General features: G+C 39.2%; 1 protein-coding gene across 2 annotated transcripts in view; it reads left to right on the top strand.

The window, feature by feature from the left end:
• Positions 1 to 15,605, top strand: part of LOC108262816 (cilia- and flagella-associated protein 46) — a 74,062-nt gene that overhangs the window by 36,231 nt on the left and 22,226 nt on the right. For both annotated transcript variants that reach the window (XM_017463162.3, XM_047154072.2), the window contains 15 exons: positions 200 to 340; positions 723 to 884; positions 1,597 to 1,745; positions 1,897 to 1,995; positions 3,749 to 3,824; positions 3,937 to 4,107; positions 4,237 to 4,437; positions 5,436 to 5,542; positions 5,694 to 5,876; positions 6,115 to 6,250; positions 9,389 to 9,586; positions 11,134 to 11,322; positions 13,455 to 13,634; positions 13,910 to 14,080; positions 14,280 to 14,377. In XM_017463162.3, the coding sequence (XP_017318651.1) occupies positions 200 to 340; positions 723 to 884; positions 1,597 to 1,745; positions 1,897 to 1,995; positions 3,749 to 3,824; positions 3,937 to 4,107; positions 4,237 to 4,437; positions 5,436 to 5,542; positions 5,694 to 5,876; positions 6,115 to 6,250; positions 9,389 to 9,586; positions 11,134 to 11,322; positions 13,455 to 13,634; positions 13,910 to 14,080; positions 14,280 to 14,377 (2,261 nt within the window). The remainder of the gene's footprint in view (positions 1 to 199; positions 341 to 722; positions 885 to 1,596; positions 1,746 to 1,896; positions 1,996 to 3,748; positions 3,825 to 3,936; positions 4,108 to 4,236; positions 4,438 to 5,435; positions 5,543 to 5,693; positions 5,877 to 6,114; positions 6,251 to 9,388; positions 9,587 to 11,133; positions 11,323 to 13,454; positions 13,635 to 13,909; positions 14,081 to 14,279; positions 14,378 to 15,605) is intronic.

Here is a 15,605-nt window from a genome sequence, read left to right as displayed (position 1 = left end):
CCTCTGGTTTAAGATTTTTTTTAAAAAAGTTAGTATTCCTTTCAAGCATGGAAAAATTTGTATCCAGACTAATGAAACCAATTTTTAATTACTTGCAAACTTCATAACATATTTGAAGATGTTACGACTATATTGTAGTGAAGTGTACATATTCCCTGTTTGGATGAAGTTAACGTTTCAAGCTATTTCTCTAACGCAGGTGTCCATGAAAATGGCTCAGGAAGCCGTCAAAGATGTGTTAAAGACTTCTGATGTTCTGTCTCAGCCTGTGCTAGCAGACAGCCCCAAAAAAGACAAGGAAAAGGAGAAAGAAAAAGAGAAAAGCTTAAAGTCTAAAGAGGTTTGGCATGCACCCTGTATGTCCAAAAGTATGTGGACACCTGACCATCACACCCACTCAGTAATGCTCTTGTAGCTGTGCTTGTAGCACATTCCAAGATCTACTGGAAAGCCTTCCCAGAATAGTGGAGGTTATTATAACAGCAAAGGGAGGACTAACTCTGGAACTGGATGTTCAAAAAGCACATATGGGTGTGATGGTCAGGTTTCCACAAAGGTTTGTGTACTATAGTGTACCTCCAGAATCTGTACTTGACCTGTTTTAAACATCTTAAACTGCATACAAAATGATAAACATTTGTAGACTTTAATAGTTTATAGATCACATTTCCATTCATTAAAATAATATTGGAAAACTTCTAACCCTTCCCTTTACTGTGTAGCCCTCAAGTGTTCAGAAGAAGCCCAAGGTCCCAGGTTTGGACACTTCTTTTCACTTAAGCCCAGAGAAATGGGCTCAGTTTGAATGCCCTGAAGTGTTTCGGCAGGCCTTCCAACAAGACCGCAGCCCTTGCTCCATCAACAGCCACAGTATCAGAGTGCAGGTCAGTGACTCTCTCCCTGAGGGATCACTCACACTCTGCACCATTTCAATCAGTGGACAGTCCCAGTCTTTTATTTTTGAGACCAGTCTTTCACCTTGAGACCTAACAGTAGAAAAGTCTTTTATCGATCTCCTGCTGTGAGTTTCAGTTAGCTCGTTTGTGGATGAAGCAGTAATATCGACCTTTATGCCCACTGACTGTGAAATTGAAAGCTGTTTTACTCGACTTAAATTTAAAAGACATGAAGCCAGGCCATCAATCTGCTGAAATGAATTTAATGAAGTTCAATTATTCACAGGAAAAAGGAATTTCTGTTCAAGTGTGTGACCCAGAAGTGTTATAAAACAATGTGTAAATTTAAAATGAACAGAACATGGATTGTTTTGTGCACTCAGGTTTATGTCTGCGTGTTCTCAGTTTCTTCCTAGTGAATATTGGGGAGTAGCAGGGAAGCCAACGTATTGTTTCCAAAGACTTGATTGTAGTTTACAATATGTATTATATATTATACAGTAACAATTAAAATATGTCTAAGGTTACACAAGCTTTTAAACAAATTGGGATGCTGCAATGTTTTTTAACAGTGTTACTAAGCAGTGTACATAGCTTTGCCCAGAAATATATAGTTTTATTATATTGTTGTCTTTATTTATTATACCTCTTAAGGATGAATTATGTTTCATTCTCTGAGTGTGTGTTTATGTGCTTTTAGAGGCAGACTCTCTTCTATCTAGATGTTCTGGTGAAAGAGCTGGAATCCATCTCTCTGACACTGTTGACCCTACCTCCTTTGCACCTGGCTGAGGTCATTGCCCATGATGTTTTGCTTAGCAAGAGCCATTCTGACCTTTACCGCCTTAGGTATGCAGCACTGGTGCACTGACAGCTCTGGAGGGCTGAACATCCTGCTTACACTTCACTCTGCACTCCTCAGTGTCTCGCTGCTTTTATGCGTTTCTCTGCTGTATGATCACTGTGTAACTATTTGACAGACTTTTCTTTTTGTTTTCAGGATAGTGAAGACCTGTTGTGAACTGGGGCTTGACTCTTCATCACCCTACAAAGAAGCACTACTGAGCTTTGCTCATATTCCTGAGGATGAGCAGATGTTGTAAGAGTACATGTACACTGAGTTGCCAGTTTACTGGGTACCTTATAAGTCTAAATTGTAGCTATATAATTATAGCATGTAGGCAACAGTGTCATCAAATAGAGTTGTTTTAGGGCCAAATCTTCACAGAACAAACACTATTTGAGCCAGATATCACATCAATAAATCTGTGTTGTAGATAAAAATATATTATATGTCTATATATATTATATAAATGTATGTTGTGCCAACATATTAATTTCTTTCATTAGAAAACTAACATTTTATTTACAAAATTTTTTTTTTCTTTAAACAGATGACTTGTAGTGAAATATTCCCAAAAACAGCCAATAAGTGTCCAGCGTAGATGTGAACTCCTTTAATACTGTTTAAAAATAATCTCGGGGGATTCCTCAAGAAAGCGGTTGAGAAAATTCCAAGAATACATTTCTGGAAATTCTAGGCAAAAAGGGGGTCTACTTTGAAGATGCTTAAATACTAAATTATTTTTATTTATTTTGAATTTCTTTTCACAATATAATTCCCATAGTTCCATTTGTGTTACTCCAGAGTTTTGATGACTTTATAATTATTCTAAAATGTGGGGAAAAAAAGAAAAATAAAGAATGAGTGTGTCTAAACTTTTGACCGGTAGTGTATATAGTTATAAATTTCAATAGGTCTTCATGGGGACAGTATTCAATGTTACCCTTTATATTTACAGATTATACCTAATTTAAGTAAGCCAGAGAAAGACAGGCCACCATTTGATGATCTCAACTGTCAGAGCTGTAGATATACACAATTTGCCAGCTTCTTTTCTAACCTGCCCAGTGAAACAGGACCAGCATATGAGACCAGATAATATATGGGTGGTGCGCAATTCTCAGAACTGACAGTAATACAGTAGTGTTTGTAGTTAGTGAGTGTTAATGAGTACTTACTGGCTAGTCTTAATCCACCTAACTATATGTTTGGTACACTACATGTTTGGTACACTAGGTGTACAATTAGAGAGTCCTGTTCTTTCAACAATGTCATTGGATGGATCATGAGCTGAACTCCAGAAACATGTAAGCCATGCAGCATGGCTCAGCACGGTAGAGTGAACATTTTTAAACATTCACTCTGGCCATGTTAAAATGACTTTTGAACAAAGGACAGGTTTTATTTCCTCTTATTGTAATTGGAATAACGGCTCTAAATCAGTGCTCCAGATCCTATGTAATCATCGATCATAATCAGCGAGCATAATTAGTGGTTCAGGCTAGTCCTATATTTACTTTTACATATTGTCTTCATTAGCATGCTGTTAAAGGAAAGTAAAAATGATTGGCAAATGTATGCAGAAATGAATTAATTACAGCTTACATTGTGGGAAAACTTGAAAAATGAAAAGTGACAAGAACAAAGTGATGTAATGCTTTTTGAGACGCAGCCATAACACAATTTGGGGTCAGACTATGCTCTCACCGCAACTTCATAAAAGCTGGGATATGCGAAGAAAAGAATTTCACTGTGCTTTCTTTCTTTCTTTCTTTTTTCTTTCTTTCTTTCTTTCTGTGCTTTCTTTCACTATTCTTCTTAATTTGAATATTTGTTGGCCACTTGGTGAAAGAAACACCATTCTGCTTTGTGACTTTATTTTCTAATCTCAAGGCTGTATGTTGAGCATTATCCCGTACTTAATTTATTTAATGATTGTGTTGATAGCCTTGGGTGATATGTCATAATTTTCCTGTATATTAACTGTCCATATTTTATGCCTTTTAAGATGTCGAAAGACAGTTGCTCTTGAAAGGGAAAGAGCAGGCCCTCAAACAGAGGCTCAAGTCAACAAGACACAGGAGGTTAGTTTGTTAAGGGCATTAGAGCTTAAAAATAACAAACAGCTTCCTTTGTTGTCGCCTTCTTTCTGTGATATTTATGGAAGCTAATAATTAGCATGTATTGACCCCTTAGTCAACACCTCCTCGCAGTGTGTGGGGTGTAGCTGAAGGCAATGTGTGCAGGAAGAGGCTGAGTGGATGCCCTGTACAGGAGCTGTGGATGGACAAGGCTGCTGTGTGCATCAGTATGGGCCTGAACCAGCCTGCTAGAAATCTTTTAGCTGAGGCTCACCTGGTAGCCAAGGTGAGAGGACACTCATAAGTGTCATGAGTTACAATTATGCCAATAGTTCAAGTTAAGCAGCAGCCAACTGGTTGCATGTTTCCTCTATATTAGTAAATTATAATGCATGACATCTCCTGTGTATCCCAGGAACTTGGAGACCAAACCACACTGGCTAAGAGTTTTTACCTGTTGGCTGTTTTGGCCAGTCAGGAGCAGCAGCATGGCCAAGCTCTTGCTTTATTGGAGCAGGCTCAGGAAATTGGCGGGGATGAGGACTTCTGGTACAACCTCATTCAGAGCCTCTTGAACACCACAGCACAACTTGATGGAGACGACATTTACACACAGGTTTACTTTTTTCATTTCTGCATATATAGCAGTGCTATGATGATAGGTCATCAGAAATGAACAAATTACACATCCTGCTTTAATTTTAAACCTGGCCAAGCCTGGGAGGCTTATTGGCATGTCCAAAGTGTTCGTAGTGTGTGTGAATGTGTATGTGATTGCACCCTGCGATGGATTGGCACTCTGTCTAGGGTGTACCCCACCTTGTTCCCCATGCCTCCTGCTATAGGATCCGGGTTCCCCGTGACCCTGAAGGATAAGCAGTATAGAAAATGAATGGATGTTTTTACTTATTTACTGGTCTGTATTTGGATTCCTGTCCCATCTTTAGTTTATAAGAAATCCAAGTAAACCTGGAGCACCCTCTGCTGGGTGAAAAAAATCAGACCACTTAATCTGTGGATGTACACTTGTAATTTAATCACTAGTTAGGAGTGATTTCATTCTTTTGACTTAAATGTATATCGAAAAAAAATTGCATTGTTAACACACATAATATATTGACCTTTTAAATCGAACAGTTATGTAAACTGGAACAATAAACCAGAGAAGAATTGCATAACATAAACAAGTTTAATTAAATTAAATTTTATAGATGTAGTTCTTTTAACAATGAACACTATTACAAGGCAGGTTTACAGATATCCAGATACAGATACAGATTTAGATTTTTCCTAGTGTGATAGTGCATTCCCACACACCACTCCAGCAGCAGTACAAATTACTCAATACACTGTATTAATGAATTTCTTAATACACTGTACAGGGTCCATTTAAATAATTTCCTGGCCAGATCCTTGTTTCCAAGTAGATTGAAGTGTCCCACCACTGCAGAGTAGTTGAAAATGTTGTCCAATTTACATTCGATGAATCTTTACTGGTGTATGGGGGCATGGTGAAAAGGGCAAAATCAAAGTTGTTGCTTTGAAATCTCATGGTTGTTTACCACATCACATTCATGTTTTTTAAGTACTTTTTGCTCTCTTTCTGCTCTACAGGTATGTCAGATCACAGACACAGCCATAGGACTCTTTAAGTCTGCTCTGGAGCAAAGACCGAATCGAGCCCCAGTCCTCCACTTCTATATCGCGTCATTGCAGGCCACGTAAGGGTTCAAATATGTGTCTATGTATCTGTTTTGTATGTGTCATTTTTTGTTTTGTTTTGTTTTTAAATTGCAGCTTTTATTATTTAAAGTGTCATGTATTTTTGTGCAACTGCAAAACTTGCATTACACTGAGCATGTTTTCTCACAGAGGTGCAGTTCTGTGTCGCCGGTCTCTGAGAGTCACTTGTCCTGGTCACAGTGTTAGTGCTGAGACAGTGAAGAAGCTGAATGCAGTTTGTGACACTCTGAAAGACAGTGCTGCAGCATTGCGCCAGCATAGCTACAAGACCCATGCTGCAGAGACAACCCTAGAGCAGGCAAACACTCTGAGGTTTGATCCATTCATTGGTCATATAAAGTTCTTCAAATGAAGCATTATATGCTCTAGATCAGGGATCATCAAACGGGGTGGGGTTTTTTCTGGCCTTAACCCATCTTGAAAAACATTTTACTTGTTACATTAAAATGATGTAGAATCTGAATTGCTCTACAGATGTACTTTATAAATAATTCAGAAAACATGATATAGCTTGACTAAACAGCTTTGTCTTTTTTTCAATTTCATGAAGAATGCTAGCCATGCTCACTTCCATAAAAGAAGAGAAACAGCAGTACTTGCTTGATGCCCTCTCACTTACACAGCAGGCTGTATCCCTTCAGGAGGAAGTACTTTCCAATTGTCTCAGGCTTCTCCCAACTCAAGAGGTACCCATTTTATAGTTTATGCATACAGAAGGGAACACTTAGTAGCAGTTTACCAGCTGACCAGCACAACGCATCGATTTCCAGCAATATGAACTGATTAAGCAAATCGCATTTTATAGATAAACTATACTTTCATTTAAATACGGTGTAGCATGGATATCCAACCATCCATCCATCCACTTTCCGTACCGCTTATCCGCATGGGGTGTGTGTGTGTATATAAATGGGACACCCATCCATTGCAGGGCCTTGCTTACATTGCCATTTGTTTGAGATATTTCTTTCATAAATAAATGGAGGTATTTAATAACAAATGCATGATCGCAGCATGGGTCAGTAAAAGCAGGAGGTTGTGACAGTCAGTGTCATGTAGAGACTCTAAAAATAATAACCATTCCTGCTTATCATTTTAGCCCTAATTATTATTTTAAACAGACTCTATACCTCCTGACCAGCAGGTTTCTGTTGTTGCAGGAATAATTATTATGTCCTGAGAGTCTGTGTGATGAGAGTTTATGAGCTGTGTTTATGTGGCTTAGTGTGAGCCAACCCCTAACCTCAAGTAAACAATCCTATAATTCTTTTTGTTACATTATTCCAACCAGATGATTTTGCAATCCTCTACAGTCGGTGCTCATGCTAAATCGAAAAAAACCCCCACTAAAATTGTCTTGGGAAATCAAGACAGCTAAAGCAATTAGATTCCTTGGCTGTTCATATTATTTAATTTCATTTGGAAAAGAGAAATCCATCTCAAAGCAGCTTTACAGAAATATATGTTTCCAATCTAAATTTTAAATTGATAAATTTGTCCCTATTGAGCAAGCCAAAGGTGATGGTGGCAAGGAAAATCTCCCTGAGATGATATGAGGAAGAAACCTTGAGAGGAACCAGACTCAAAAGGGAACCTATCCTCATCTGGGTAACAACGGATAGTGTAATTATAAATAAATTCCTTCTATAACTGTGTGCTACATGATAAACAAAAGTGCAGCTGTGTATTCAGGAGATTCACCACAGTCTCAACATGAAGTCTCTTCTGCTGAACCCATGCTCTGCCCACTGATGGAGACCTGGGTGCAAAAAGACACCGCACCAAAACTGCCAGCCTCAGTTGCAGTCCAATGCCATCTCCATGACTTCCAAGTATCCCTAGGCTGTCCATATGGGGCCATCTTCAGCAACAGTCATTGACCTCCAAGCGACGTGAACTTCAGATGCAGGGCACCAGGACGGTCCATCCAGCCCAGAGAGCAGTACGGTTCAGGCCCACTGCTATCTCAAGAGCAACATGTGTAGTATCGTCCAAAGCCTTTGTAGATTACCTTGGGATGCCCTAAGAACAGGAAACAAATTGAGAAGGATTAGGAAGTCTGCTGTTCATTGAATTTCAGGCAGAGAATAACCATGAGCAGTTGTTATCGTTTTATCAGAGATGACTGGTGTACACCATTATGAGATGCGTTATGTGAATGCTAGGTTAAAGAAATGTGTTTTTAATCTAGATTTAAACTGAGAGAGTGTGTCTGAACCATGAATATTATCAGGAAGGCTATTGCAGAGTTTAGGAGCTAAATGTGAAAAAACTTTACCTCCTTTGGTAGACTTTGATATCCTCAGTATTATCAAGAGTCCAGAGTTTTGCGACCTTAAAGAGCGTGAAGGATTGTAACGCAATAGAAGATTGGTTAAATATAAAGGAGCTTGGCCGTTTATGGCTTTATAGACGAGTAGCAGTATTTTGTAATAGATACGGAACTTAACAGGTAACCAGTGTAGAGATGATAAAATTGTGGTAATGTGTTCATACTTTCGTGATCTGGTAAGAGCTCTAGCAGCTGCATTTTGGACTAACTGTAGCTTATTTACTGAGGATGCAGGACAACCACCTAGCAGTGCATTGCAATAATCTAGTCTTGAGTTCATGAATGCATGAACTACTTTTTTTGCATCAGAAACAGATAAGATGTTACTTAGCTTGGCAATATTTCTAAGGTGGAAAAAGGGTTTTTTGTGACCTAGGAAATATGATTTTCAAATGACAGGTTGCTGTCGAATATAACACCCAGGTCTTTAACTGTAGTGGGTGAAGTAACCGTACATCCTTCTAAATGCACATTGTGTATTCTAAGAGTTTTTGTGTACAGGTATTTTGTCCAGTTAGCAATATCTCTGTTTATTCAGAATTTAGTAAAAGAAAATTACCGGTCATCCAGTCTTTAATGTCCTTAACACATTCTGTTAACGTGGAAAATTTGGAAATTTCATCTGGTCTTATAGAAATATATAACTGCGTATCATCTGCATTAATTAATCCAGTGTTTTCTAACAATATTTCCAAGGGGCAGCATGTATAAAGAAAAAAGCAAGGGGCCTAACACCGATCATTGCGGCACACCATACTTTAATGCCGATATGTTAAAAAGTTCATCATTTAAATAAACAAATTGGTAGCAATCAGACAGGTATGATGAGCTATTGGAAGGATCAGAAAATACAGGAGTTTCAATTTGGTCATGCACTACAAATCTGACAGTGTTGAAAGTGAAGTTAAAGTATCGATAACATAACTCCCTTGCAGCAGATGGTGCTGGTTCCCCAGCAAACACAGCATGCATGGTCCAGTTGAAATATTTGCTGCCACTGTTAGATGAGTTAAATATCACTAATATTGCTAAGATGTCAGAGAGCTCCACACCTGACCTTTACTGTATCACTGATCAAAATATGCCTTGGGTCACTGTGTTTGCATTCTGCTTCTGAGCATTGTGTAGAATGAATGGTTAGGGAATGACTGTTAAACAATTTGCAGTGGACCACAGAGAGAGAGGCTGCTATCCGATTTTCCTTTGATACAAAATTTTAGATTCTCAAACGATTACATTAATTTCTTCACTGACCCATTTTCTCTCATCTTCTCAATCTGTTGAATCATTTATTACTTCCAATATTGCTGTAGCCCCAGGGTCCTTCAGGGATTTCATCATATTTATCCATCTCTTAGATAGCGGAAGGACACATCCTTCTTGACCTTCTGTATTTATTTTTATTTTTATTTTAAAGGATGGCATATAGTAAGTATGTTATTTACATAGTGTGTGTGTGTGTGTGTGTGTGTGTGTGTGTGTCTGTGTCCAGGGTGGGTGGTGTAGGCTGCCTGCCATGCGTGTGTCTGTGCGTTTTAGGTTAGCTCTGTCTGACCTTGGTTTGTTCATGATGGAGATGCAGTGTGAGGAGGAGAAGGCCCAAGCAACAATCCAGAGCAGGATGAGTTCCACTGAGCGAGCTGTGGATGACTATATGAGGAGCAGCTCAGACCTTAATGCTCTACAGAGGGTGAGAGAACACATCTCAGACTCAAAGTGCCACCACATTACTCCTACATAGTTAGAGTAGAAATGCAAGAATTTTAATCAATAATTACATTAATATTTAACAAGCAAGGAATACAACATGATAGGGCATTGTGTGTTTGAAAACATATATAATATTTAATGTTATATAACATTTTATCACAGCTATGAACAGATGTTCCCTTACTTTCTCTCGAAGTAAATAACAGAAAAAGACAGCTTATTGAGAACCTGCAACATGCAAAAAGATTCCTTATACTTTCATGTGGCAGGAAACAAAAAGGAACAGCTTTACCACTGACTGTTATAAAGTGCTGACACTAGAGACCCCTTGCATAAATGTTAAATGTTTCGGTGAGCTTGTGCATACAGCAGCCTCAGCTCTCTTTTCTTGGCTGACAAAAGTGGAACCTGCCATGGTCTTCTGCTGTGTTGTGCATTCTGAGATACCTTTCTCCTCACCAGAATCCACAATCACATCACAGAGGTTATCTGAGTTACTGTAGCTTTTCTGTCAGCTTTAACCAGTCTGAAAATCCCAGGAGATCAGCAGTTTTAGAAATATTCAAACCAGCCCATCTGGCACCAACAATTATGCCACCGCCAAAATCACAGAGATTACATTTTTTTTCTTATGGTTGATGTGGACATAACCTGAAGCTGCTGGCCTGAATCTACATGATTTTGTGCATTGCACTGCTGCCACACAATTGGCTGACTAAAATAATTGCATTAATGTGTAGGTATACAGGTGTTCCTAATAAAGTGCTCAGTGAGTGTATGTGAGCCTAACTATGCATGACACCAAGGTAATGTTTGGTGATCATGTACAGTGCCATGTTTGGTGAAAACCAAACATAGCCATGTCATCACAAAGACCTCATACTAGCTTTCAAGCATGCTGGTGCCGGGGTTATGATTCAGACTTGTTTTGCAGCCATAGGACCTGGCAAACTTGCAGTAATTGAGACAATGATGAACTCCACTTTATACCAGAATATTCTTGAGAAAAATGTGAGGCTGTCTGTCCAGCAGCTGAAGCTAGGCCGAAATTTGGTCATGCAACAGGACAATGACCAAAAGTTTCTGAAAGTTGGTTTATTATTATTATAATAATTTTTTCATATTGAAATCTGTTATGTTTTAACCTGAGGTTATTTTTTGTTTATAGAAGTTAGTGAGGACCACACAATTATTATTTAGGCCCGGATATATAAAAACATAGAATTGAAGGAGAGTGTACTTTCTTTTTCCCATGACTGTATATTGTCCATAAACATCACAGTAAAATGTTTTTCTGTTTTCACTTAATTAAATAATGGCTGTATATGCCAAACAAAAACTGTTCTTTTTCAAGTTTTTCACATCCATTAACCTACCAATGTCTGCTAAGTTTGAATAAAATTCTCTTCTCATTCTTTAATAAACGATTCAGATGTTCAGAAATAAGCACAAGACAGTACAGCAGAAGATTCAGTATGCAGTGCCTCAGATCTGAGATTTATTGATTAATTTCTGTTCCTTCTGCAGGAATGGCTAACCATGGGTCAGTCTGTGGGTCAGCTGACCTTTACCCAGCTGACTGTTGTCCAGTCTCTCATGAAGGACTGTGTTGAAACCAGAATGCAGACGCTTGGCATGCTGGGAAAGTGCTTGAGGCTGTTATCACTGCAAAGAGATCCACTCTACCCCACCTCTATGCGGAACAAGCCAATCAAGGTATACCCTCCAAATGGTAACTACAATATATACCAGAGGATATGAGGCAGGTGTGTCAGACTCCAGTTTTGTAGGGCTACCTCACTGCAGTTTTTAGCATTCCACCTGATTTAACAAGTCTAAATCTACTGTGTATTTATCCCTTCCTCGCAGTACACTGGCATTCAACTTATTAAACATTTTCAATCAGTATAAACAAACAAATTTATTTTATATGATTAGTCAGGACTGTGTTCGCTTTCTTTGTGTAGAGTTTCATGACACTGTGTTTAGCTGCTGGTGAGCACAGAAATGGGAAAGGGGAGGTTTGTGAACTAGGGGTGTGTGAAATGTATCATCCATGATACATAGATCATAGATATAATAATTGTTATTTTAATGATGTGCGAGCTGACATTATGAAGTATGTCACTCACTTTGCAAAAAAATGCCATAAGTGTCTACGCATTCACTGCAAGACGAAGGATAGTGTACTGTGCGTACACGTTGAGAGTGCACACTTTCACTGCGTGATGTAGCCTATTAGAGTGTAGTGAATGAGTGAACAAACAGTGCCAGGAGAGAAAATACTGACACCACCAGCCTTGCAATCTTCGTCGTTAGATTTAATTGCTAGATGTGGGTCATCCTCACTTGCATGGAGGTAGTTTGGCTTTGAAAAAATGGATGTTGCTCAAAAGACGGCAATCCACAAACTATATAGTAAATCAGTTGCCGTTAAAGAAAGCTTGACAACTAACTTGTTTCACCATTTGCAAACTAACCACTGCACAGAATATAAATATGAAAAGCTTGTATTTTCTGGGACTTATCAGGGCATACTTGATAAATACTTCAAATACTTGACAGCGGGCACTGAAGAAGGAATGAAGAACCTACTGCAGACAGTTAAAAGAGAGAGCCAGGAAATGGGACTGTTGTTGAACTTCAAGAAGACCAAGGTGATGACCAATGAAAATTACGATCGACAAACCCTTGACCTGGATGGAGACGAAATTGAGGTTATCAACGACTTCAGCCTACTTGGATCAATGATCAACACGAAGGCAACGACTCTCGAAGAAGTGAAACGAAAAATGGCCATGGGAAAATCAATGATGAAATCATTGGACAGAATTTTCAAATCGAAAGACATTTCTTTGCCCACAAAGACACGACTCGTTCAAAGTCTCATCTTCTCCATTGTAACATATGGCAGTGAGAGCTGGACAGTCAAGAAACAAGAACAGAAAAGAATCGACGCCTTCGAAATATGGTGCTGGAGACGAATCCTGTCGATACCTAGGACAGCCAGATGGACAATTAAATCTATATTGGAGCAAATCAAACCAGACATGTCTCTCGAAGCAAGGATCACCAAACTACGACTTGCCTACTTTGGACACATTGTACGAACAGATCACTCACTGGAGAAGGACAGTATGATGGGACGCATCGAAGGAGCAAGAAGAAGAGGAAGACCAGCAACCAGATGGCTCGACAACATCAAGACAACAACGGAGAAGACCTTGGCCCAACTTATCCAACTGGCACATGATCGATCTTCCTACAGATCGTTCATCCATCAAGTTGCCGTGGCTCGGAATCGAGCCTAGGGCCTATAACTAACTAATCAGGGCAAACAGAAGCTGTTCCTAATTACACAAGAATAAAACAAAGCACTTGTTGTAGCATCACCACATTACATGAGTAGCTATGCTTTCAGCATGACAAAATAAGAGATTTTTTGTTTGTGGAAAAAAATACAGGCCATTGTTGCTTACATAGTCTGCTGTCAGCATGAAGCTAGAAATCCAGCTCCAGATTCTCTTGTTCACACACATTGTTTTGTGGTTCAGATGTGGCTTAAAAGATGGATATATTTACACTTTTATGACATCTGACTAAAATGCATATCAGACCTTAAGACATAGTTTGAACATTCTGATTTAAATCTGGTTTAAATGTGTCTTGCATGCATTTACAATGTACACCTTTATTTTTATGTACATAATTCCTATCTAGATATGACTAGATGTCTCTGACACTTTTTAGTAGCTAGTGTCGTTGTAAGAATATAATCACACACACACACACACACATACACCCTCTATTCAGGAATGAGCAGTCTCATGAGTTGTGTTGATTTACAGAACAAAAGGAAGACAATGCAGCAGATGCTTGAGCAGGCCAATGAAACTTTAACTGAGGCTTTGAGTCTTGGGCTGCAGCAAAACCTGCCTGAGCTGCTCTCATATGTCTGCGAGGAGCTGCTGGAGTCTCACAGCCAGAATGACCCAGCTGCCTTAGGCCAGTACCTCGCCCTGTTACAGGTAAGAGTGTTCTACTGTTGAATAAAAGGAGCCACACACATCACACAATGCAAAGAGATTAAATTATTTAGTTAATTATGGTTTTGCCAGAGAACCATTTCATTTCACAGTCTGCATCTATTTTTAGTCCTTTATATTTCTGGGCTCATTTTTCATTATACATACGTTGTTTTGGGTATAAGGGAAGGGTTACACTGTATGCATGTTAATGTTAAAGTAAATGAACTTTTTCATTTTACTTGTTGATGCCTGTCCTGCCTATCCACTGAGTTCAGAGCTGCGTGTGCTGTACTGAGATGTACAGAGTGCTCAGTGCTGCTTGTTGGGACAGCAGTCAGTCTCAGGTAGCTGCTCTTCTGGGTCTACAGAAAAGCCTGAAGTTCTCTCAAGCCAACCACAACAGCCTGCTTTCAGCCATTGACGACTCACTCCACACACTGTCCAAGGTGCTGCTCTTCTTAATCCTCAGACTAAAAAAAAAATCATTCTGTATTCTAACACCTCTGTGCAGTTGAAGCCGGGGTAGTACACACTGATTCACAATTTGGCCAGTGCAAATGGCACCAGGCACAAAGGAGTTGTTTTCACAATCCCTTTCATCCCATTAGAGCTGCTTACACTGTTTCTACGTTTTGACCATCTTAGGCCTACCAGCACCTGATTGTAAACCCCAACCACTTGAGCTTCCTGGGAGAATTGCCACCCAATCTCAAAATCCTGCTGTTGCAGCATACTAAAGACGGGTAAGATCAAACTGTGTGTTATCAGTAAACATAGTAGACTGCTATACTAACAGTTAGAGAAGAAGACGTTTGGTAAATATAGTAGGCCTACTCGAGTGGAAGGTTTATTTTTTCCAGACCTTGTGGTCTTATTTTTTAATCGTGCAGACACATGACCTGTGTCCGAAATTGAGCACTGTGACAGTACATAGTGAATTTGATGCAGTACCTACTGCACGGCCGTTAAAACAGTCCGTACTAATCAGTATGTGCGTGTATTATGAATACAATCCTGGGCATACTACATCCGCCATGTTGGCATTGACATGTGACCTTCAATGTCATCAAAAAAATAAATCTTAAAAGGGACCACCAGATTAAAGCAACTGCACTAACTGCAAAATGCACATCAGGAAAGTTAACTGAATTAGTAATTTAATGCAGTTAGTGTTAACAGGCTGAGGTAAATTCGTTGCCATTAGTTTGGCCGGCTAAGGCATGATGGAGATCACATAAAGGTTTCAAATGCTGCGACAACTGTTTTCTTGTTGAAATCTTCAACAAGTTAACAATTTATTCGGGTATTGTTAAACATGTCCTGTTTAACTGAGGTTTAATACTTAAAAGAGCCGACAAGCTGTCTTCCGCAATTTTTTTTCCTGAGCTCCTCCGCACCAGTCCCGTTGCATTATGGGATTGTTTGACTCGTGTAGTGTCCATCGGTTGCATACTGCAAAATCACGCTGGAAGCAGTACGCTATCTGGGTATTTCTCGCCTACTGTTTCTCACCTACTGAGAACTCGGACATACTACCCTTCTGGTGTACTGCTTTTCGCCTACTGTGTAGTAGGGTAGTACGTGATTTGGACGCAGCCATAGTTTTGTGCGTTGATTATGCAAACAAACATTTTCATTTACAGAATTTGCTTTATCTAATTATTCTTGTGCATGAGAATGCAGGTGTAGTTAGAATCACTCCTGACCATGCATATGCAGCAAAAACCTAGTGGTGGACAAGTGTAATTACAAGTAACTTGATTATCAGGTGCTTCACTTGACATAATTGACATTAATCGCTGACTGTAATGTTCACAAAAGGTGCAGACTGGTGAAAAATAAAATCATATATATTTAGTTGATCGGTGCCATTGCGGTTTTGGAGAGGCCTTAAAAATGCATCATAGCATCACTGTCCACAATCAAGTCCTTTTTATTTTGAGGTTTTTAGCAGTGGGCACATTTCACCAA

The sequence above is a fragment of the Ictalurus punctatus genome, chromosome 3 (genome assembly GCF_001660625.3).
Source record: "Ictalurus punctatus breed USDA103 chromosome 3, Coco_2.0, whole genome shotgun sequence".
NCBI classification, from domain to species: Eukaryota; Metazoa; Chordata; class Actinopteri; order Siluriformes; family Ictaluridae; genus Ictalurus; species Ictalurus punctatus.
This window is presented reverse-complemented; position numbering and strand designations above follow the sequence as displayed.